The following is a 22,142-nucleotide window of genomic DNA, read 5'->3' on the forward strand; positions in this document are numbered from 1 at the left end:
CTTTCTTTATTACAGTTTTGTGCCACAAGAAAAGGAGTACAGCAAGCTGCTTCTGTTCTTGCAAAAGATGCAAAATTCATTATGAATACAGAACACAAACAAAGGTATTCTATATATCTTCTATTTCTATATTGGTAAGCTATGTTTGGAAAACCCCCCCATAATTATGTTTTCATTAGGCAACATCTTGAATTCTGCTTTTGCTTGTATCCTCAATTTGGAAAATACAATTTATTAACAGTACTGAAATGAATGACCTGATTCCTGATGATTAAATATAACCAGTTTTACATGTTTGTACTTCCTATACAATTAATTGTGATCTATGATGGAGATCATGGACTCTTTTCAAAGTTTTTCAGTCTTGTATCAGGGCATTTCCGGGTAATAAAGTTTCTTCTCACTGTTGGATAAATATTCGTAATTAGGCCAGCAATCACTGGAAAATCATATTACAAAATAGAATATAGGGCTGATGTATTAAAAGTCTGTAATAGTTTTGCTTTGGTATAAGATCAAAAGTGGCATAAATCTTTAATAAATCAGCCCCTGTGTGTGACAAAATTTCAAGCAAGAAATGGAATGCAGCATGCTAATTTTGTTATTGAACTATTTCTAGTGGTCATTTCTATATTACTACTAGACCTACCATAAAGGAGTATATGTTAGACCCGCCTTAAAAGTCCAGAACCAGACATTTAGCCTGGTCCACCTTAAGACAGCTCTCAAGGAAATCCTGGTTGCAGGGCATTTCTCCTGAGGGTTAAGAAGGCAGGTCCCACAGAGGAGAGAGAGCTCCAGACTAGACTTTGAGAAAGCAGGAACTTTGTTTAAACAACTTGTGTATTTAAATTGCTGCAGTTTTGTTTCCAGCACTGCGGAGGTAAGCAGGCTTGTGATTTGTTAATTTTTGTATTGTAATTAATAATAATTGCAAAAGCATAGCCAGAGTCTAGAAACATTTTTTTCTCTGGCAAGCCAAAAGTCACTCAGGGTGTCATATATGGTGTTAGTAGTGGGATTTCTGTGCTAAGTGACTGTACAGGCAGAGACCCATGCCAGAAAAGAGAGAAAAAAAAAAGGTAAAAGCAGCCCGGAGTTCATGATCCACCACCACCAGCAGCAATAGCCAGGGACATTGTTAGGACTGGGCACAAGAGCCTGTGCCCTGAATCTTAGCTGCTGCCCTAAAAAAGGTCTTCCTTTGATTCACTGTACTGGCTTCGCTCTGCACAGCCTGCTTTCCAGGTCTATCTACAGTGTAGCACAGAGTCTTCACTGCACGACAGGCTGCGGAAACTAAGAGCATGTGCAGTGCTGCTGGTCCCTTCAGCTCCTTCCTTCTACTGGCATACTTCCACTTTGAAATAGGAAACGTGCCATTAGAAGGAGGGGGCTGTGGGGACTGGCAGTACTGCACATGCTCTCTGTCTCTGGCCTGTCATGAGGTGAAGGCTCCTCTGTGCTGTGTTGCTGATAGACCTGGAAAACAAGCAACACAGAGTGCTTCTAATCCTGCTTGCTGGGTCAACCTTCCAATGCTGGAGTGAAAGGTAAACTGGGAAAAAAGAAGAGAGATGAGTGGGAGGAAATATTGAGGGAAAGAGAAAGATGTGAAAGAGTGGGAGGTGGGGTTAGGAAGGGAAAGGAGGAAAGGATGACAGCAGTAATTGAGAGGGAAGAGTGATAGGGAAAGATGGGAAGAATAGAAGTGAGATACAAAAGAAGGGGTTGATAGTAAGGGGAAGAGTGAAGGCAGGAGAGAGACCAGAGATGAGGGCAAGATTGGGAGGAAATAAAAGGTGGGAAGAGGGAAGAAGAGGAGGATAGGAAAGTGGAGGGGAAAATTGAGAGAAGATTGGGTGGAAGAGTGGAAACATGGGGATTCAGGGACTGGGTGAAAGAATGGATACCCAGGGATTGGATGGGATATACAGGGATGTGGGAATTAGGCAATCTAGTGGGAGGTATGAGTTAGGAGTGTGTTAGATGGGCTAGGGTGTAAAGGTGCAGAAATGTGGAGAGAAATGGTATAAAGGACCTGGGGAAGGTATGAGAGGCACTGGAAAAGGTTAGAAGGCTGTGGACAGAATGAGAGACAGAGGGAATCTGTGAATGAGCAAGGAAGATGTGATCTTCCTGTTCCTGATCATACCCATATCAGTCCAGACCAGTGAGTTGTGCATTCCTACCAGCAGATGGAGTCAGAGAACAAAAGCTTTGGGCACTACTACATAACCGAAAGTGCCATCTGACTCCAGAAGATGGTAGAGGTGCACTCCTGCAGTCTGTTAGTTAGTAAAAAAAAGAGAGACAGCTAGTTAGTAGTTAGTGAATTTGCTTCCTGAAGTGTTAGGCACCTTCGTGGGCCATCCCTCAGTAGAAGCCGGGCTTCTGGGGGCGTTGGACACTCCTGTCTGAGCTTCGCCCGCAACGGTCCAGTGGGTTCGATATCCAGGGGCTCCTAGTTCCCTCGACCACTGAAGAGGCTCCTTTTCCTCTGGTCCTTCTCAGACTCCTTGGATAGCGGAGTAAAGTTTAAAAAAAAAAAAAATATATATATATATATATATATATATATATATATATAAAGGAAGCAAGATCTTCTCAAGGTAAGAGGAGTCTGATTTGGGGACGGACCGGGCCGTTTTTTTCCGGCACTCCAGTTGGAGAGGAGGAAGTTGGACCCCCCTCTGATCTTGTCGACGTCCTGGGGCTCCAGGTAGCTTGATTGGGGGGGGAGGCCTTTGCACGCGAGGTAGGCCACATTTTTCTGCTCGCAGCTCTCGCCAGCGGGCTATTGTGAGGGCATTTTTGCGCCTGCAAGGAATTGTTTATTTTTGGCTCCAGCTGCCGCATGGAGGCTTCTCGACTGGAAATTTCCCCTCTTTGCCGATGACCGCTTGGCTACGCGAGCCGGCTCATGGCACCCCGAGTAAAAATGCCGACATGCCGTGCGTGTGGCGTGGCAACACAGGCCCTGGATTCTTTTTCCCTCTGTGCGGCCTGTACTTCGGGGCAGGAGAGAACATCATCGGGAGAGAGGCCTGGCAGGCAAAGGCTTCGTTCCTCAGGGCCAATGCCTCCCTCAGCAAAGGAGGAGGGCTCGCGGCGGAGGTCGCGGGAGGAGGACGCCCCTCCCATTCTATCCCCTGTAGAGCAGGTTTGCTCCTTTGGGGATGACTCTGTGCTACCGGACCCCCCAGCTGAGGGGGGGTGACAATTCGGGGGAGTTCTGTCCAGAGTTTGTGCTGCTGCTACACCAAGCACTCCTGGCTAGGAAACAGGCGATACTGAAGAGAGCAGCACGGCTGGATGTTCTGTCGGAGCCTCCACCCAAGCGGGTATCCACAGGACCCCTGGACCTTCAGCAACCTTCAGGGGTTCGGCAGGTGGCCAGAGTCGAGGATAGGCTGCCGGCCCCACTCAGAGATACCACGATTTCCGCAGTAGATCAGGATCCGGGACTCACCCATGATATGGGTTTAATGGTTTATTAAATTTTATATACCAACACATCGGACAGGCCTTCACATCGGTTTACAAAGCATAAATAAATTAGAAATACAATACAATTCATAAATAGTAACAGCTAAAAACTATATAGAGTAAAAGAATAAATTAGCTGTTAAGAAAGATAAAAATCATAAAAATAAACAATTAGACATAGTTATAAAAAAAACCCAAAACATTGAAATAAAACTTATTAAATTAAATGGCGTACTAATAACGTAAGAATGGTGGCTCCTCAGAGTGGTTTGCAGATAAAACATGCTTATACTATGTTGCTAATTTCTGACAGTGCTGGTTAACTAATTCATACTCTTCAAATGCGCATTTGAACAGCCAGGTCTTTAGTTCGGCTTTAAATTGCTTCTTTTCGGTGGTAAGTCTCAGTGAAGTAGGTAAAGAATTCCAGATTTTTGTTCCTGCGATGGATATAACACGCTCCCTTACATGGGATAATCTAGCTGATTTAATGGTAGGGATTGAGAGAAGACCTTTGCCGATCGCAAGTCTCTTTGGGGTACGTGAAGACGTATTGATTGTTCAGCCATTCAGTATGTTCGCCATAAATAACATTATGGATTATGCAAGCCGCTTTATATTGGATTCGGTATTGCACTGGAAGCCAATGCAGTTTAATCAATGTTGGTGTAATATGGTCGCACTTTCTCTGACCAGTTAAAATCTGTGCTGCAGCATTCTGCAGGACCTGCAAGGGGCGGATGCTGGACTGTGGCAATCCAAGAAGCAAAGCATTGCAATAGTCGAGATTTGCAAATATAAGACACTGTAAGACAGATCTAAAATCGGTAAATTCTAAAAACGGTTTTAATCTTCGCAGCGTAAGTAGTTTAAAATAACCGTCTCTCAACTTTAAAGAAATATGTTTTTTAAAAGAAAATTCAGTATCAATGATAATGCCTAAATTGCAAGTATTAAAGCAAGGATTTATCTTTACAGTATCAGTAAAAGACAACGACGGGATGCTAGTAAGGTGGCATTTACATTCGAGAAATAATATTTCCGTTTTGTTTGCATTTAAAATTAAGTGTAAGTGATGAAGCAATTTTTTTAAAGATGACATATATATTTTAATTAAAGCTAACGTTTCTTCGATAGATGTTTCTATAGGTACTAAAAATTGGATGTCGTCTGCATACACATAAAATTTTAATCCCAGGCCATTTAAAAAGTGACAAATTGGTAAAACATAAATATTAAAAAGTGTGGCAGACAACGTAGATCCCTGTGGAACACCTGTAGCTAAGATCACCTTTTCTGATAAGATATTATTTATTTTTATTTGGTATGAGCGGTTGATAAGAAAAGAAGAAAACCATTTAAAAACTGTGCCGTTTATCCCAATCTCAGTTAATCATTTCAATAAGATAGTATGATCAACAGTGTCAAATGCTGACGACAAATCTAACAAGACTAAAAAGTAACTTTTTCCAGTATCGAAGCCTCTTAAAACTGTGTCCATAAGAGCAATAAGCAAAGTTTCAGTATTAAAATTTTTTCGAAACCCAAATTGATTGGGGAACAGAATATAATTAGATTCTAAGTAAGTATCAAGTTGTTTTTGAGAAACCTTTTGGGTGATGGGAACCAGGACAACCCGGACCCAGATGAGCTGCCACCCTAGGAGGGTGATGATCCCAGCGTGGTGCACTTGTTTAAGTGTGAGGAGCTCCGGCCTCTTATCCCCCAGATCTTGGAGGTCTTGAGGATCAAGGTGTCGCAGGAAGAGTCCGACAGCAAAGGAGTTAACCCAGTCCTGGATGGGATTCAGGGTCTGACGACTTCCTTCCCATTGCCAAGAAGGTCCGCAAGCTGGTGACCTGGGAGTGGGACTCGCCAGATGCGGGTTTGAAAGTGGGTAGATTGATGGCGAAAATTTACCCCCTATCGCAAGTTATTTTGGATCTTCTGAAGGTACTGAAGGTGGACACGGCGGCGTCTGCCATGACTAAGAAGACCACCATTCCTGTGGCCGGAGCTGCAGCACTGAAGGACATACAGAACCGCAAGCTGGAGATTCAGCTTAAGCAAGTCTTCGAGGTCTCTGTGCTGAGTCTTTGTGCGGCTATTTGTGCCAGCCTCATGCAGAGAGTCTACCTTTGTTGGGTCCAGGAAGCGTCCGCGGCTCCAAGTGCTGACGGTGGTGGGCCCTTGCAGATTGTGCGATTGGAGGCAGGCATTGCCTATGTCGCAGACGCTGCTGACAGTGGTGGGCCCTTGCAGGTTGTGCGATTGGAGGCAGGCATTGCCTATGTCGCAGACGCTTTGTATGACTTGGTTCGGACCTCGGCACATAGTATGGTATCTGCTGTCACAGCTCGTAGACTCCTCTGGTTGCTGAATTGGTCAGCAGATTTGTCGTCCAAGTCTCAGCTCTGTAACCTCCTCTTTAAGGGCAAGCTTCTCTATGGGAAGGACCTGGACCAATTAGTAAAATTACTTGGGGAGTCCAAGGGCAACCGGCTTCTGGAGGATAGGAAACTTTCAGGGAAGGTTTTTCCCCCTCGAGCTCGTTTTCGGGATTCTCACAGATTTTACACTGGTAGGTCTTCAGCTCCTTCGGAGTCCAGGCCGGCCCCGGGGCATCAGCAGTACTTTCGTGGTGGTCATCGCCCAGGCAGAGAATGCACGGGCCAGGGTGCTGGACGTGGAAAACCCTCCCAATGAAGCCAGGGGCAGCCATTCCATCATAGAAGCTGTCAGAGGCAGATTGTCAAGCTTTTACACAGAGTGGGCAAGGATTACCTCTGACCGCTGGGTCTTGGATGGTCTGGGACAGTTACGCTCTCGAGTTTTCACGCCTGGTGCAGGAGGCCTTTGTGGAGTCTCGCGTAGCTTCGCGGGCCAAATGTGAGGCAGTGCAGGGGACTCTACAATGGCTTCTCGACCTCCAGGACCATTGTTCCAGTTCCCCTAGTGGGAACTGGAACAATGGCCCTGGAACAATGTGGTTCCCAAGAAAGAGGGTACCTTTCGTCCCATTCTGGATTTGCAGAAGATGAACAGGTGTCTGAAAATCCCCCGTTTTTGCATGGAGACCTTGAGGACAGAGGTGGCCGCTCTGGGCAAAGGGTAGTTTCTCGCATCCTTAGACTTCACCGAGGCGTCTCTCCACATCCCAGGATCAACAGCAGTATCTCCAATTCAAGGTGCTGGGTCAATATTTCCAGTTTCAAGCTCTTCCTTTTGGCCTGACGACGGCTCCACGTACCTTCACCAAGGTCATGGTGGTCATGGCGGCATTCCTGCGCAAGGAGGGAGTCCTAGTTCACCCGTATCTAGACTACTGGTTGATTCGAGTGAAGTCACGGGAGGACTGCGAGAGATTGGTCCAGAGGTGATGCTCACCTTGCAGAAGCTCGGCTGGGTCATAAATGTCCAGAAGAGTCACTTGGAGCCCACTCAGTTGCTGGTTTACTTGGGAGCGCTTTTCGATACCTCCCAAGGCAAGGTTTTTCTAGCATCGGACCGTGTGACGAAGTTGCAAGATCAGGTCAAGGCCCTCCTTCAGAGGAAGGATACAACGGTTTGGCATCACTTACAAGTCCTGGGATCCATGGCCTCCACCTTGGATTTGGTCCCGTGGGTGTTCACTCATTTGCAGTCGTTGCAGCGTGCACTGTTGTCGAGGTGGAGCCCGGTATCGGAACAGTTCCATGTACTGTTACCTCTGCTTCCAGAGTCAGTCTGTCATGGTGGCTTTTGCGCAGCAACCTGGAACAGGGAGTGGATTTGGATCTGTCGAATTGGGTGGTTATCTCCACAGATGCCAGTCTGTCAGGCTGGGGAGCAGTTTGCCTAAACAAATACTCTCAAGGTCTTTGGTCCCCAACAGAAAGATCCTGGTCCATCAACTGCCTTGAGACAAGGGCTGTCCGATTGGCCCTGCGAGCATTTCTGCCCCTAGTCGAGAACAGAATGGTTTGAGTGTTCTCAGACAATGTGACGATGGTAGCTTACATCAACCGGCAAGGCGGGACAAGGAGTCTCGCAGTGGTGCTGGAAGCAAGGCTTTTGTTCACTTGGGCGGAGCGCCATCTCAAAGGAATTGCCATGTCGCGGGGGTGGAAAATGTTCAGGTGGACTTCCTCAGCAGGCAACAGCTCGATCTGGGGGAGTGGGAGCTAGCTCACGAAGCTTGGAACCTCATTTGCGCCAGGTGGGGCATGCCTCAGTTGGATCTGATGGCAACTCGGGCCAATGCGAAGACAGAATGCATTTTCAGTCGTCCAGAGGTGGATTTGGTAGGATTAGATGCCCTAGTGTGTCCTTGGCCCACGGGAATTCTTCTCTATGCCTTCCCCCCTGGCCTCTCATCAGTTGACTTCTCTGACTCATAGAGAGACATCCAGGCAGCGTAGTGCTGGTGGCTCTGGAGTGGCCGTGCCATCCACGGTTTGCGGACCTGGTTTGAATAGTGCTGGAAGGTCCCCTGCAGCTGGCTCATCTCCTGAGCCTGCTCAGTCAAGGGCCCATATTTTCGGATAGGGAGGATCACTTCCCTCTCACGGCTTGGCTTTTGAGAGGCGATGATTGCGATTGAGGGGAAATTCAGAGCAGGTCATTTTCACTTTTCTTCAGGCGCGTCGACTGGCTACTTCTATGGCCTATGTTAGAGTCTGGAAGCTGTTTGAGGCATGGTACCTCCAGTGCTCCTTGGATCCATTGTCAACGGAGGTTCCCCAGGTGTTGGATTTCCTTCAACAGGGGTTGGCTAAGAGTTTGGCTTTCAATTCCCTTCGGGTCCAGGTATGGCCTTAGGTGCCTTAAGGTCGCTGGTGGTTCATCCAGATATTTCACAGTTCCTCAAGGTAATCAAACATTTATGCCCTCCCATTCGCCCATTATGTCCGGATTGGCGCTTGAACTTGGTGCTTCATGTGCTTTGCGAAGCCCCCTTTGAGCCTTTACGCAGGGCTCTGATTAAAGATTTGACTTTGAAGACCGTTTTCCTGGTAGCCATTTGTTCTGCGCGATGGATTCAGAGTTGCAGGCTTTGTCGTGTCAGGATCCTTTCCTTAGGATTTACGATGATATTTATTTATTTAAACATTTTTATATACCGCCTTTACAAATTAAATTTGATCAAATCTGTTTACAGTAATAAAATAAAGGAATAAATATAAATTATAAAAGAAGTAGGAAAAAATTTTCAAAAACTGGTTAATATAAACAAAAATAAATAAGAATCTTTACATTTAAAAAAAGCAACAGTAAAAGAACTAGTACCTAAAGAAACCGCAGGAGTTACATGTGTTTTGGGGGCAGAGAGTGACTTTTATTTACTTTTTTTTTATTGTTCTCTATTGGGATTTTGAATGCTATCTGAAAAAGATATGTTTTTAGATATTTTTTAAATTGTAGTCTGTTTGATATTTGACAGAGTTTCACCGCACACGGTTCCTTCTTTCGATCCCAAGGTGGTGTCTGCCTTTCATGTCAATCAGGCAGTGGATCTGCCAGGATTTTCGCAGTGGTCCCGGATTCACCTCAGGAGAAGGAGCTTCATCTTTTGGATGTGCGTCACGCTCTTTTGCACTATTTGGAGGTTACCAATGACTTCCGGCGGTCAGACCATCTGTTTGTCTTTTTCGGTGGACCTAAGAAAGGTGACAAGGCTTCTAAGGCGACGATTTCGTGCTGGATTAAGGAGGCTATCTGCTCAGCCTATGTTGCCCGAGGGTGTCTGGTCTCCTTGGGTCTGAGAGCTCATTCCATTAGAGCCCAGGCTACCTCCTGGCTGAGTGTCAGCTTCTGTCACCACAGGAAATCTTCAGAGCGGCGGTTTGGTCCTCCCTTCACATTTTCACCAAGCATATATCACTTGGATTTTAGGTGGGCAAGATGAACCGTCCTTCGGTGAGAGAGTTCTGTGGACGGGTCTTTCAGGTTCCCGCCCAGTGTAGGGTGGCTTGGGTTCATCCCACTGGCCTGGGACTGATCTGGGTATGTTCAGGAAAGGAAAATTAGTTCTTACCTGCTAATTTTCGTTCCTGTAATACCACAGATCAGTCCAGAGGCCCATCCCCATTTCAGATTCCAAAAGACTGCCTTGAGAGGTGATGTTCCTGAAGAAAGAAATTTGTTCTATTGCAGATGCTCTAGAGGTGGTCTAGTGGGTTTTTCGTTTTCTCTGTTATGGGCGAGGGGTTGGCTGTTGTATTTTGGGTTCCAACCCCTTCGCCCTTAGTAAGGTTAGTTGTTTGGGCTTGGGTACAGGCCAATACTGAGGGACTGCAGGTGGCACTCTCAGTTATGTAGCAGTGCCCAGAGGATTTGTTCTCTGACTCCATATGCTGGTAGGAATGCACAACCCACTGGTCTGCACTGATCTGTGGTATTTCAGAAACGAAAATTAGCAGGTAAGAACCAATTTTCCTATATTGCCCAATGACCTAGATTGCTCACTTTCAGAGACAGGATGTTTGATTCAATGAACCTCTGATCTGACCCAGCATGAGCACTTATCTTGAGGGGGACAGGTCTATGAAAGGAGATCAGAGATAATGGAAATGGGGGAACTAGGGAGGAAGTGAAAGGGGTGGGGAATAAGAGACTGAGTAGAGGTTAAGAGGCAGAAGAAGGGGAAGAGTATTGTAAGGAGTTGGAGCTAGTGAGGAGATGAGAGCCAGAGGAAGGTAGATGAGGGCTGAGAAGGGGTTGCAGATCCCCAAGAGGCCTGAAGCTTCTATGTGTGGGGTCTGGCTGGTTTATTGATGCAGGTGGTTGCTGGTGGCAACCTGCAGCCAAAACTGCAACTGCATTGGCAAGAGGGGCTTGGTCTATCTTTTCATCTGAGAAGAAACTGATGTTATCTGTGAAAAGAAATTAAAGTGTTTGGCAAGCTGTCAACTGGTGTGCACAGGAGTGTTTTGTATTGCATCATAATGGTTAGATTGCATACCAATTATGGGAGGGGTGGAGGAAATGGTAAATGATCCTAGCTGTGGGACACCAATCCGCTATTAGGGGTTGCAAGGCCATATGTAGATTCTAAAAGAAATGGTGGCTTTTGCAGACCTGCACTGTACAGAATGGTGGGCAATTAGTGATAGTGACTCAAAGGTGACAGGATCAGCTTTTCTCTTGTCTGCCTTGGACTTCAGTGTCAGAAGTGGAACAAAGTCTGGGGCATTATTCTGTTTCCTTTTCAGTGCCAAAGACTGAAAGCACGTTTCATCCCATTCTGGATTTGAAGATGGTGAACATATATATGAGAGTGCCACTCTTTAGTAGGGAGAATTTCCATACCATCTTTGCTTTTATAAGGTCAGAGGAGCTTCAGGAATCCCTGGATCTATCGGAGGCATATCTGCATATTTCCATTCGGAGAGAAGATACAAATTTCTTTGGGGTTGCTGTGCTAGGAGGTCATGTCCAGTTTCAAGCCTTTGAATTGGTTTGGCGAATGTACCACACAGTTTTACAAATGTCATGGTAGTAATAAAGGAGTCCTTGTATTTGGCCTTCTTCTCTTACCCTTCTGTCCTTGTTTGAGTGCATCTCCTGCTAAATCCTGCCTGCCACCACAACTTGAGCACTCAACTCGAATGAGAAGTAGCCAGTTCAGGCAGAAGACCATGACACTTGACCACCTTTGTTCCTGTGTAAGCCTGCTGTTCCTGGATCCAGCCCCCCTACTGCTCTGGGGATTACCCTTACCAGTAGTCCAAGCCATCACAATGCGGTGACGACATCTGACAGCACTGACCTGGATGCTCTTTCAGAGGGCAGAAAGGAAAGTTTTTCTGTGCATGTGCGAGAATTTCTGCGTACCAGCCCTGTCTCCGCAGTCATTTTTATCCACTGCTGCTGCAAAATATTGCTCTCTCTCACCAAAGAGAATACTTTTTCTTGCTAGCTTTTACTTCTTTTACCCCTCTTTAATTTATTTTATTTTATGCTTCTAGTTTCCTCATAAAAAAAGTTTTCTGTTAGCCATGTCAGGGTGTTATGTTTTAACTTGGTTTGTGGGCCCTTGGGTCGTGGAGAGAGCTGACTCCACCCACAGGGAGGAGCCCTGTGGGGACTCTCCACAACAGGCGCGGTCTCAGTAGTGATGGACACAGGAATCAGAGAATATTTATTATACAGCAAAGAGAAACCCGAGGAGCGGGTGGTAAACTCAGTCCTGGAATTAGAAGACCTGGGATGGATTCTTCTGTAGTGGTCCACAGGGCAGGGTATCCCGGGGAATCCTTGTTTCTGGATAACCTTGTGCGAGGTAGCTCCAGTAGTGATCCGCCGTGCAGGGTTGACCGGAGGCAGATGTGAGTAACTGATACAAGACAGCGTAATCCGGTAATGGTCCGCAGGGCGGGGTAACCCGGAAAGTACTTGCTTCAGATATAGCTTGTACGTTGTAATTCTGGTAGTGGTCCGCAGCGCGGGGTAAGCCAGAAGTAGGTGTTAGCAATTGGCACAAGACAGCGTGGATCCAGTAGTGGTCCGCAGAGCGGGGTAACCCAAGGATCCACACAGCAGGATAGATGTGGTAACGAAGAGTAGATCTTGTAATCACAATGCAGTAGAGAATTCGTAGTAGCAACAGCGGAGATCCGATGCAGGAGAACTCACTTAGCTGAAGAAGGTGAAACAGGCAGGAGAGGCTCTCTGAGGAGCGGATAGCCCTGAGTGCAGCAAGGCCCCTGAGGAGCGGGTACCTGGGTCACTCAGCCAGGAACGCCGGTTCAGCGATGCGAAGCGTCTCAGAGAAAGGAATAGCAAGATGAAATCCTTGCTATCTCGTAGGTAGGAAAATCCGGTTAGCTTAAATACACGTAGGCAGTGACGTCATGCGGAGGGGACACCCTCGAGGTTCCCACCATGACATATACAAGAAGGAGGCAGGCGCGCACGCGCGTGCCCTAGGTCACTCCGGTTTCAAGATGGCGACTGGGATCGCCCTCGCCGTCCCGGGAACGCCAAGGAGGTCGGCATGCAGAGGCAGAGATGGCCATCTTAGCCAGAATCGAGGCTACTGGGCAAAATGAGGGGTGCAACACAGGGAAGCAACCTTTTAAGCTCTGCAAGAAGTGCATGCACAAAATGGCTACTTCTGATCTTCATAAGATTTGTCTTAGGTGTCCCAGGTCTTCCCATGACATCTCTAATTGTGAAGCTTTTGCAAGGATGACTCCATGGGCCATCAGGTGCAGGCAGCTGAAATATTTTTCTGAGGCATCTTCCTCTTAGGGAAAAAGAGCCTCATCAGTGAGTAGATCAGAGCTTTCTAAAAGGTAAAGGTTTGACTCACCCAAGTGCCAGAGCAAAGACTCTTCTTCTTCATCCTGTTCCCATTAAGATAAGAAAAGATCCCTCTTGGAGCACAAACATAAATCAGTGCACAAGTCATTCATGGTGCAAGCATCTCAGTTCTGATATTGGTGCTGTCCGTGTTGACACTGACCACATAGAGGCCAATTACTTTGGCATCCATCAGAGCCTACTATATCAGTGCAGAAGTATTTTCTTTCATTTCTAGTGCCATAATCTGGCACTTCTTCATCTTACAAAACAAATCAAGGATGACACCGCTTCTCCTTCTGAGCTTCAAGGAAAGTTTCACTCCCATTTTTTGAAAGCAGATGAATGCTCAAAATACCTCATAAAGTTAATATATGACAATTTTGACACTTCTCCTAGAACCTCAGCAATGACAATAGCTGCCAGAAGAATTACATGGTTCAAGGCTTCTGGCCAAAGAGAAAATGTGTATGAGAAATTGGCAGATGCTCAATGTATAGGAAATAATCTCTTCGGAGATAAGGTGAGACAATTAACATCATAAAAGAACAGTACACACACTCTAACCACGGCCATTATTCATTCAACAACCTCCTAGTGGCCTGTTCCTTTTCAAGGAAGCCTTTTTTTAATCACAGTAATGGCAGTATTTAAATATCTCTTTTGGTTGTATTTGTTTCTGTTATTTGTTTTTCATTCATTTGTTATTTTATTATGTATGTTTTATTACTTGTTGTGAACTGCTTTGAAATTCTATGATTTGGAGGTATATACATTTTAAATAAACCTAAACCTAGAGAAAGTGCCAACCTTACAGAAAACAATACTATTGTTTTCACAGGCATTAAATTCCATTTTCCCTCCCAAAGTCCACATTACCAGCCTCAACAGTAACAGCCACAATTTAGGCCACTTACTAGAGGCAGGCCTTAGCCAAAGTCATCTCAGCAGTCAATCCAAAAGACAGAAGGTTTTTGACTACGATCACATTCCAGTGGGGGAAGGCTTCAGTTCTTCTACCACTAATGGCTTGTATCACCACAGACCAATGGATTTTCAATACCATTCCGAAAGATTACAGATTACATTTTGAAATTCTTCCACATATAACTCCTCACTTGTCACATTGCAGTCCCAAGGAACATTTGCCCATGATAAGATCAAGAGATAACAACTGTCCTTTCTTCTCATGCGAAAGATCCAGTTCCATTAACAAAAATGGACGAAAGGTTTTACTCAAGATACTTCCTTATTCCAAGAAATCAGGGACCTACTGCTCTGTCTTGGTCTTAAGAGTTTTAAACAAATTTCTCAAAAGAGAAAAGTTCAAATGAACTCTCTAGCAACTATCCTTCTCCTTCTTGATTTCAATGATTGGTTGACTACATTGGACCTAAGAATGCTTAAAATTCCTATTTACCCAGATCACAGGAAATACATCAGATTCACAGTCCAGAGTGATCATTACCAGTACAAGATCCTTTCTTTTGGTTTTTCAGCAGCCTGAAAATCTTTATTTATTTAAAATTATTTTTAGATCACACCCTCCAAGGTTTGAAGTGGGGTACATAAAAGCTAGTCTTCATAAAGGGGCTGATACTGAGAGACTAGCTAAGGATTTTGGTTGGTGGGGAGGGATTCTCAGCCACTGCACAATGTTCACATCTACTGGCCTGACTTAGTGGCAGAGTAGCTAGTAGTTAGAGCAGCTGGCTATGAATCAAAGAAACCAGGGTTCAAATCCCATTGCTGCTCTCTGTGACTTTGGGCAAGTCACTTTACCCTCCATTGCCTCAGATACAAACTAAGGCCGAGATTCATCAAAATGCTCTAACTAAAGCAAAAATATAGAACGTCCACATTTAAAAAAAGGGGTGTGGTTAGCCTAATTTCTGATATACTGCATTACATAGGTAAATTGCGCAACTCATGATAATTTATCGCAATGCAGTATTGCATTATGCAATCCATTAGTGCGACATTTTACACGACTAGCATCAGTTTGCACCTGGCACATTATCTTCTTGGTTTATATAACTTCCTGCAGCTGCTTTTTTGAGAGTGTGCTAGGCATGGGAGAGAGAGGAGAGGAGGTGAGTTGTTGGATAGGGGTTGGAGTAGCAGTTTAGCTAGCGATTTCTGAGTGCATAGTCCTATTATTTTCTTCTCATTTGTTTATCTTTACCTTTGTCTCTTGTCTTTATCTGTGTGTGGAAGTTTTTGTAAGTTTGTCCAGTTTGTCTGTTTGCCTTTGTGTGGACGTGGCTGGTGTTGGAGGGAATGGTGGTGATGGTAGTGGTGAGGAGTGAAGATCTGGAGAGGATGGAGCGTGAGAGGTGGGAGAGAGGGCAGAAGTGGTAGAAGGAGTAGGGACAGGGACTGGAGCAGAGATAGGGAGGAGGGAAGGAATAGGAGGAGGTCAGAGGGGAAAGGGGATAGGGGATAGGCAGGCGAGTGTGGCAGGAGGAGGACGGCAGAATTGACAGAGAGGGCAGACAGGAGGAGAGTTGCCAGGGCAGATGCAGGTGGGGGGAAGGAAGGGAGGGGAAGGAAGGGAGGGGAGTGTGAGCGAGGGCGAGGAAAGTGACACCTTTCCAGAAACGGAAGTGGCACCCCATTCATCTTGAAACCAGGCAGCAGGGCAGCCTCAGTTTCTGGCTTTAAAGTTCAGTGTTGAGGACAATGACATGATCATTGCTGGGGTCCTCAAACTACAGTATGCTATTCGGGAACCGTGCAGCCAAGATATCCAGGGCAACCAAGGCGCACTGTTGCCCAGAAAGGTACTGTACTACATGAAGGTATACATAATAGATTCCAATATCTAATTACACCAACACTGAAGGAATCACTCTCATAACTATATCAAAACTATACAAATGTTAAATTTAATTGTATAATATCCATATAATAAATACTTTCCTAAAACATATTAGAAACATATCAACCTAATAAATGAAGGTTGACCGACGTGCCGCAAATGCGCAGTAGAGAGCAACTCTACTGCGCATGTGCGAGCACGTCGGTCACAGCAGAGCGTCAGCTGCTTGATAACATGGCGGCTGCAGCAGCGGCGGCATCGGCAAGGGGCAGGCGGCGGCATCGGCGAGGGGCAGCGGCATCGGCGAGGGGCAGTAGAGGCGGCGGCATCAGCGAGGAGCGGCAGCGGCGGTATCGGCGAGGGGTGCGGCGGCGGCATCGGCGAGGGGCAGTAAGAGGTGGCGGCGAGCAGTAGCAGCGGCGGCGAGAAGCAGCGAATCCGGTGGTGAGGGAGGAGAGAGTGAGGGGGAGGGGAGAGTGAGAGTGAGGGGAGGGGTGAGAGGGGGAGGGAGGGAGAGTGAATGAGAGTGAGGGGAGGGGAGGGGTGAGAGGGAGAGGGAGGGAGGGTTGCCCGTTTTAACGGGCTTAACGACTTGTCAAAACATAAACAAGAACTATAACATAAATATTCATGTATTTTTCAAAGGATATATATACCTCATTCACTACAGTCAACACATTCAAACCCTAATCCTCACACATTCCAATTATATAATGTTTTAATCAAAAAATATTCACAAATTTTTAAGAACAAGTTCCCTGAAGAAACCTATTACAGATTGAATATAGATGAAACAAAGAGGATCCTACTTTGTAGGGGATCCTATAAATTTGTTTTAAAAAATTTGTGAATATTTTTGTATTAAAACGTATAATTGGAATGTGTGAGGATTACGGTTTGAATGTGTTGAATGTGGTGAATGAGGTATGTATATCCTTTCAAAAATACATGAGCATTTATGTTATAGTATATGTTTATGTTTAACACCTCTATCACATCCCCCCTCAGCCGTCTCTTCTCCAAACTGAACAGTCCTAACCTCTTTAATCTTTCCTCATAGGGGAGCTGTTCTATCCCCTTTATCATTTTGGTTGCCCTTCTCTGTACTTTCTCCATCGCAATTATACCTTTTTTGAGATGCGGCGACCAGAATTGTACACAGTATTCAAGGTGCGGTCTCACCATGGAGCAAATCAGAACATAGGGAAAAGTAACCCTTGCTGTAGTTACACAATGTTAGGTTCCATGTTAGGAGCTACCACCCAGGAAAAAGATCTAGGCATCATAGTGGATAATACTTTAAAATCGTCGGCTCAGTGTGCTGCAGCAGTCAAAAAAGCAAATAGAATGTTAGGAATTATTAGGAAGGGAATGGTTAATAGAACGGAAAATGACATAATGCCTCTGTATCGCTCCATGGTGAGACCGCACCTTGAATACTGTGTACAATTCTGGTCGCCGCAACTCAAAAAAGATATAGTTGCGATGGAGAAGGTACAGAGAAGGGCAACCAAAATGATAAAGGGGATGGAACAGCTCCCCTATGAGGAAAGGCTGAAGAGGTTAGGGCTGTTCAGCTTGGAGAAGAGATGGCTGAGGGGGGATATGATAGAGGTCTTTAAGATCATGAGAGGTCTTGAACGAGTAGATGTGACTCGGTTATTTACACTTTCGAATAATAGAAGGACTAGGGGGTATTCCATGAAGTTAGTAAGTAACACATTTAAGACTAATCGGAGAAAATTCTTTTTCACTCAACACACAATAAAGCTCTGGAATTGGTTGCCAGAGAAGGTAGTTAGTGCAGTTAGTGTAGCTGGGTTCAAAAAAAGTTTGGATAAGTTCTTGGAGGAGAAGTCCATTAATGGCTATTAATCAATTATACTTAGGGAATAGCCACTGCTATTAATTGCATCAGTAGCATGGGTTCTTCTTAGTGTTGGGTAATTGCCAGGTTCTTGTGGCCTGGTTTTTGGCCTCTGTTGGAAACAGGATGCTGGGCTTGATGGACCCTTGGTCTGTCCCAGCATGGCAATTTCTTATGTTCTTATGTTCTTTCCGTTTTATTCACCATTTCCTTCCAAATAATTCCTAACTTTCTGTTTGCTTTTTGACTGCTGCAGCACACTGAGCCAACGATTTCAATGCATTATCCACTATGACGCCTAGATCTCTTTCCTGGGTGGTAGCTCCTAATACAGAACCTAACATCCTGTAACTATAGCATGGGCTATTTTTCCCTGTAGGCATCACATAAGAACATAAGAAAATGCCATACTGGGTCAGACCAAGGGTCCATCAAGCCCAGCATCCTGTTTCCAACAGTGGCCAATCCAGGCCATAAGAACCTGGCAAGTACCCCAAAACTAAGTCTATTCCATGTAACCATTGCTAATGGCAGTGGCTATTCTCTAAGTGAACTTAATAGCAGGTAATGGACTTCTCGTCCAAGAACTTATCCAATCCTTTTTTAAACACAGCTATACTAACTGCACTAACCACATTCTCTGGCAACAAATTCCAGAGTTTAATTGTGCGTTGAGTAAAAAAGAACTTTATCCGATTAGTTTTAAATGTGCCCCATGCTAACTTCATGGAGTGCCCCCTAGTCTTTCTACTATCTGAAAGAGTAAATAACCGATTCACATCTACCCGTTCTAGGCCTCTCATGATTTTAAAACACCTCTATCATATCCCCCCTCAGTCGTCTCTTCTTCTCCAATCTGAAAAGTCCTAACCTCTTTAGTCTTTCCTCATAGGGGAGTTGTTCCATTCCCCTTATCATTTTGGTAGCCCTTCTCTGTACCTTCTCCATCGCAATTATATCTTTTTTGAGATGCAGCGACCAGAATTGTACACAGTATTCAAGGTGCGGTCCTCACCATGGAGCGATACAGAGGCATTAAGACATTTTCCGTTTTATTCACCATTCCTTTTCTAATAATTCTCAACATTCTGTTTGCTTTTTTGACTGCCGCAGCACACTGCACCGACGATTTCAATGTGTTATCCACTATGACACCTAGATCTTTTTCTTGGGTTGTAGCACCTAATATGGAACCCAACATTGTGTAATTTAGCATGGGTTATTTTTCCCTATATGCATCACCTTGCACTTATCCACATTAAATTTCATCTGCCATTTTGATGCCCAATTTTCAGTCTCACAAGGTCTTCCTGCAATTTATCACAATCTGCTTGTGATTTAACTACTCTGAACAATTTTGTGTCATCTGCAAATTTGATTATCTCACTCGTCGTATTTCTTTCCAGATCATTTATAAATATATTGAACAGTAAGGGTCCCAATACAGATCCCTGAGGCACTCCACTGTCTACTCCCTTCCACTGAGAAAATTGCCCATTTAATCCTACTCTCTGTTTCCTGTCTTTTAAGCCAGTTTGCAATCCACGAAAGGACATCGCCACCTATCCCATGACTTTTACTTTTCCTAGAAGCCTCTCATGAGGAACTTTGTCAAAACGCCTTCTGAAAATCAAGTATACTATATCTAACCGGTTCACCTTTATCCACATGTTTAGTAACTCCTTGAAAAAAGTGAACAGATTTGTGAGGCAAGACTTGCCCTGGGTAAAGCCGTGCTGACTTTGTTCCATTAAACCATGTCTTTCTATATGTTCTGTGATTTTGATGTTTAGAAACACTTTCCACTATTTTTCCTGGCACTGAAGTCAGGCTAACCGGTCTGTAGTTTCCCGGATCGCCCCTGGAGCCCTTTTTAAATATTGGGGTTACATTTGCTATCCTCCAGTCTTCAGGTACAATGGATGATTTTAATGATAAGTTACAAATTTTTACTAATAGGTCTGAAATTTCATTTTTTAGTTCCTTCAGAACTCTGGGGTGTATACCATCCGGTCCAGGTGATTTACTACTCTTCAGTTTGTCAATCAGCCCTACCATATCCTCTAGATTCACCGTGATTTGATTCTGTCCATCTGAATCATTACCCATGAAAACCTTCTCCATTACGGGTACCTCCCCAACATCCTCTTCAGTAAACACCGAAGCAAAGAAATCATTTAATCTTTCCGCAATGGCCTTATCTTCTCTAAGGGCCCCTTTAACCCCTCGATCATCTAACGGTCCAACTGACTCCCTCACAGGCTTTCTGCTTCGGATATATTTTAAAAAGTTTTTAATGTGTTTTTACTGTGAGTTTTTGCCTCCACAGCCAACTTCTTTTCAAAATCTCTCTTAGCCTGTCTTATCAATGTCTTACATTTAACTTGCCAATGTTTATGCTTTATCCTATTTTCTTCTGTTGGATCCTTCTTCCAATTTTTGAATGAAGATCTTTTGGCTAAAATAGCTTCTTTCACCTCCCCTTTTAACCATGCCGGTAATCGTTTTGCCTTCTTTCCACCTTTCTTAATGGATTAATTGCACGTCCTCCTGCAATTTATCACAGAAACAAAGACAAGTGGTTCCTGTGCATAAAGCATTGCAAACCATACCAGAATCTGGAAAAATCCCCTTTCAATACTTCCAGTGGCAAAGAAAGACATGAAATATAGGGCACAACAATGTCAGGGCCACTCCAAGGTTCAGCTCCTTCATAACTCCTTGTGGTAGAGTCAGCTAAGAGAGGCAAAAAAAAACAAAACATTTTCCTCAGTTCTGCCACCAAAAAAATCAATATCACATACCCAGAGAGATCACACATATATTCAAATTATCAAAATTTTTTATTAGAAATCACAAGGTGTTTTCCCTATCTAAACATTTAAAATCTGAACTCACACACTCATTCATCAATCACACTTCATATAAAAACATTTACATACACAAATAATGTTCACTGGTTAATTAATTACAATTGATTATAATCAGTATAACAACATATCATATTATTTTTATATGTATCCAAACCCTTCTCTTATTTATCCAATTGATTATAATCATATAGCAATGTCGCACATGTAATACTATTTGTCCAACAAAGGATCTCCTTGTTTCGCCTAAATAATCAGGCTTCCTCAGGGACTAACAATATCCTGTAGCCGGTTGTGTCTCTCAAGACTTGAAGTCTAATTCCTACACTCCAAAAACAAAACAAGAGTATCAACATCCATTACCAATAATGAATTGCCAGAAGTAATAGACGGTATATTAACCTGAAGCTTACCTTTAAAGAGTCATAGGTATTCATTAACCTCCATTATATCACCAATGTGAACCAAGGTAATTGCTACTCCAAACACTTTCCCAGGTTTGCTTTAAACCGCTACTTTTTTACATCTGCAATAGATTAACAAATTTCTTAAAACTTCCCTTCCTTTTATATATATCCCCTTTATTATCTTTATAAAGTGAATTTTACTCACGTCTCTCAAGGATATCAGTCGCAACAAGACAAAACCGCTACCCATTCCAATCCTTTAAATAACCTTTAATTCCAAATGTATCTAAAATAATCCATTTCAGGAACCTTGCAGATTGTGCTTCATTGTATCTGTTTAAACATCAATAAACATGATTTCAACAATTACTTCCTCAGAACAAACTTACCATCACTCTACCGCACTCCTACCACAAACAGATCACCGCCGCCATACCTGCGCGTAACCAGAGTGGAGTGTAGGAATTAGACTTCAAGTCTTGGAGACACAACCGGCTACAGGATATTGTTAGTCCCTGAGGAAGCCTGATTATTTAGGCGAAACAAGGAGATTTTTGGTTGGACAAATAGTATTACATGTGCGACATTGCTATATGATTATAATCAATTGGATAATAAGAGAAGGGTTTGGATACATATAAAAATAATATGATATGTTGTTATACTGATTATAATCAATTGTAATTAATTAACCAGTGAAACATTATTTGTGTATGTAAATGTTTTTATATGAAGTGTGATTGATGAATGAGTGTGTGAGTTCAAATTTTAAATGTTAGATAGGGAAAACACCTTGTGATTTCTAATAAAAATTTTGATAATTTGAATATATGTGTGATCTCTCTGGGTATGTGATATTGTTATATGCTAGTAGAGAGTTTAGCTATAAAAAAGTAGTTCCCTCTGTAATATTACCACGTTGGTTACCAAAAAAATCAAGACATGCATATCATTGGAAAGAAAGCAATTTCAGACCCCATCCTATGGCAGCTGAAGAATTGATTTGGCAAAGCCTAAAAAAGATGGCCTGTGCATGTGTGTGTGAGTGGGGAGCCTGTTGTATATGTGTGTGTAGTAGCCTGTAGGTATATGTGTTTTGAGGAACGTGTGTATGTGTGTCAGGAGGAGCCTGTATGTGTATGTGCATCTGTTTGTGTGCCTGTCTGTGCTTATGTGTGGGAGCCTGAGAGACAGGACTTGCAGACAGCATATTAGCGAAAGTATCTGGATTGTTTTGGGACTCAACGATGTAAATTTTCAAAAACAAACAAAACTGGAAAAAGATGAATATTCTTTGAATGTATTAAATTAAGAGAAGATCCTTTGTGTGTGTGTGGTGTGAGAGAGAGAGAGAGCCTGTATTTATGTGAGTGCCTGAGAGACAGGGATTTTCAGACAAAGCA

General features: G+C 43.9%; 1 protein-coding gene across 1 annotated transcript in view; it reads left to right on the forward strand.

Moving 5' to 3' along the window:
* The window catches only part of LOC115099806 (probable ATP-dependent DNA helicase HFM1), a 358,874-nt gene that overhangs the window by 111,977 nt on the left and 224,755 nt on the right, over nucleotides 1–22,142 (forward strand). The window contains exon 8 of the mRNA XM_029617655.1: nucleotides 16–104. Coding sequence (XP_029473515.1) covers nucleotides 16–104 — 89 coding nt within the window. The remainder of the gene's footprint in view (nucleotides 1–15; nucleotides 105–22,142) is intronic.

This window comes from Rhinatrema bivittatum, chromosome 10, assembly GCF_901001135.1.
Source record: "Rhinatrema bivittatum chromosome 10, aRhiBiv1.1, whole genome shotgun sequence".
NCBI classification, from domain to species: domain Eukaryota; kingdom Metazoa; phylum Chordata; class Amphibia; order Gymnophiona; family Rhinatrematidae; genus Rhinatrema; species Rhinatrema bivittatum.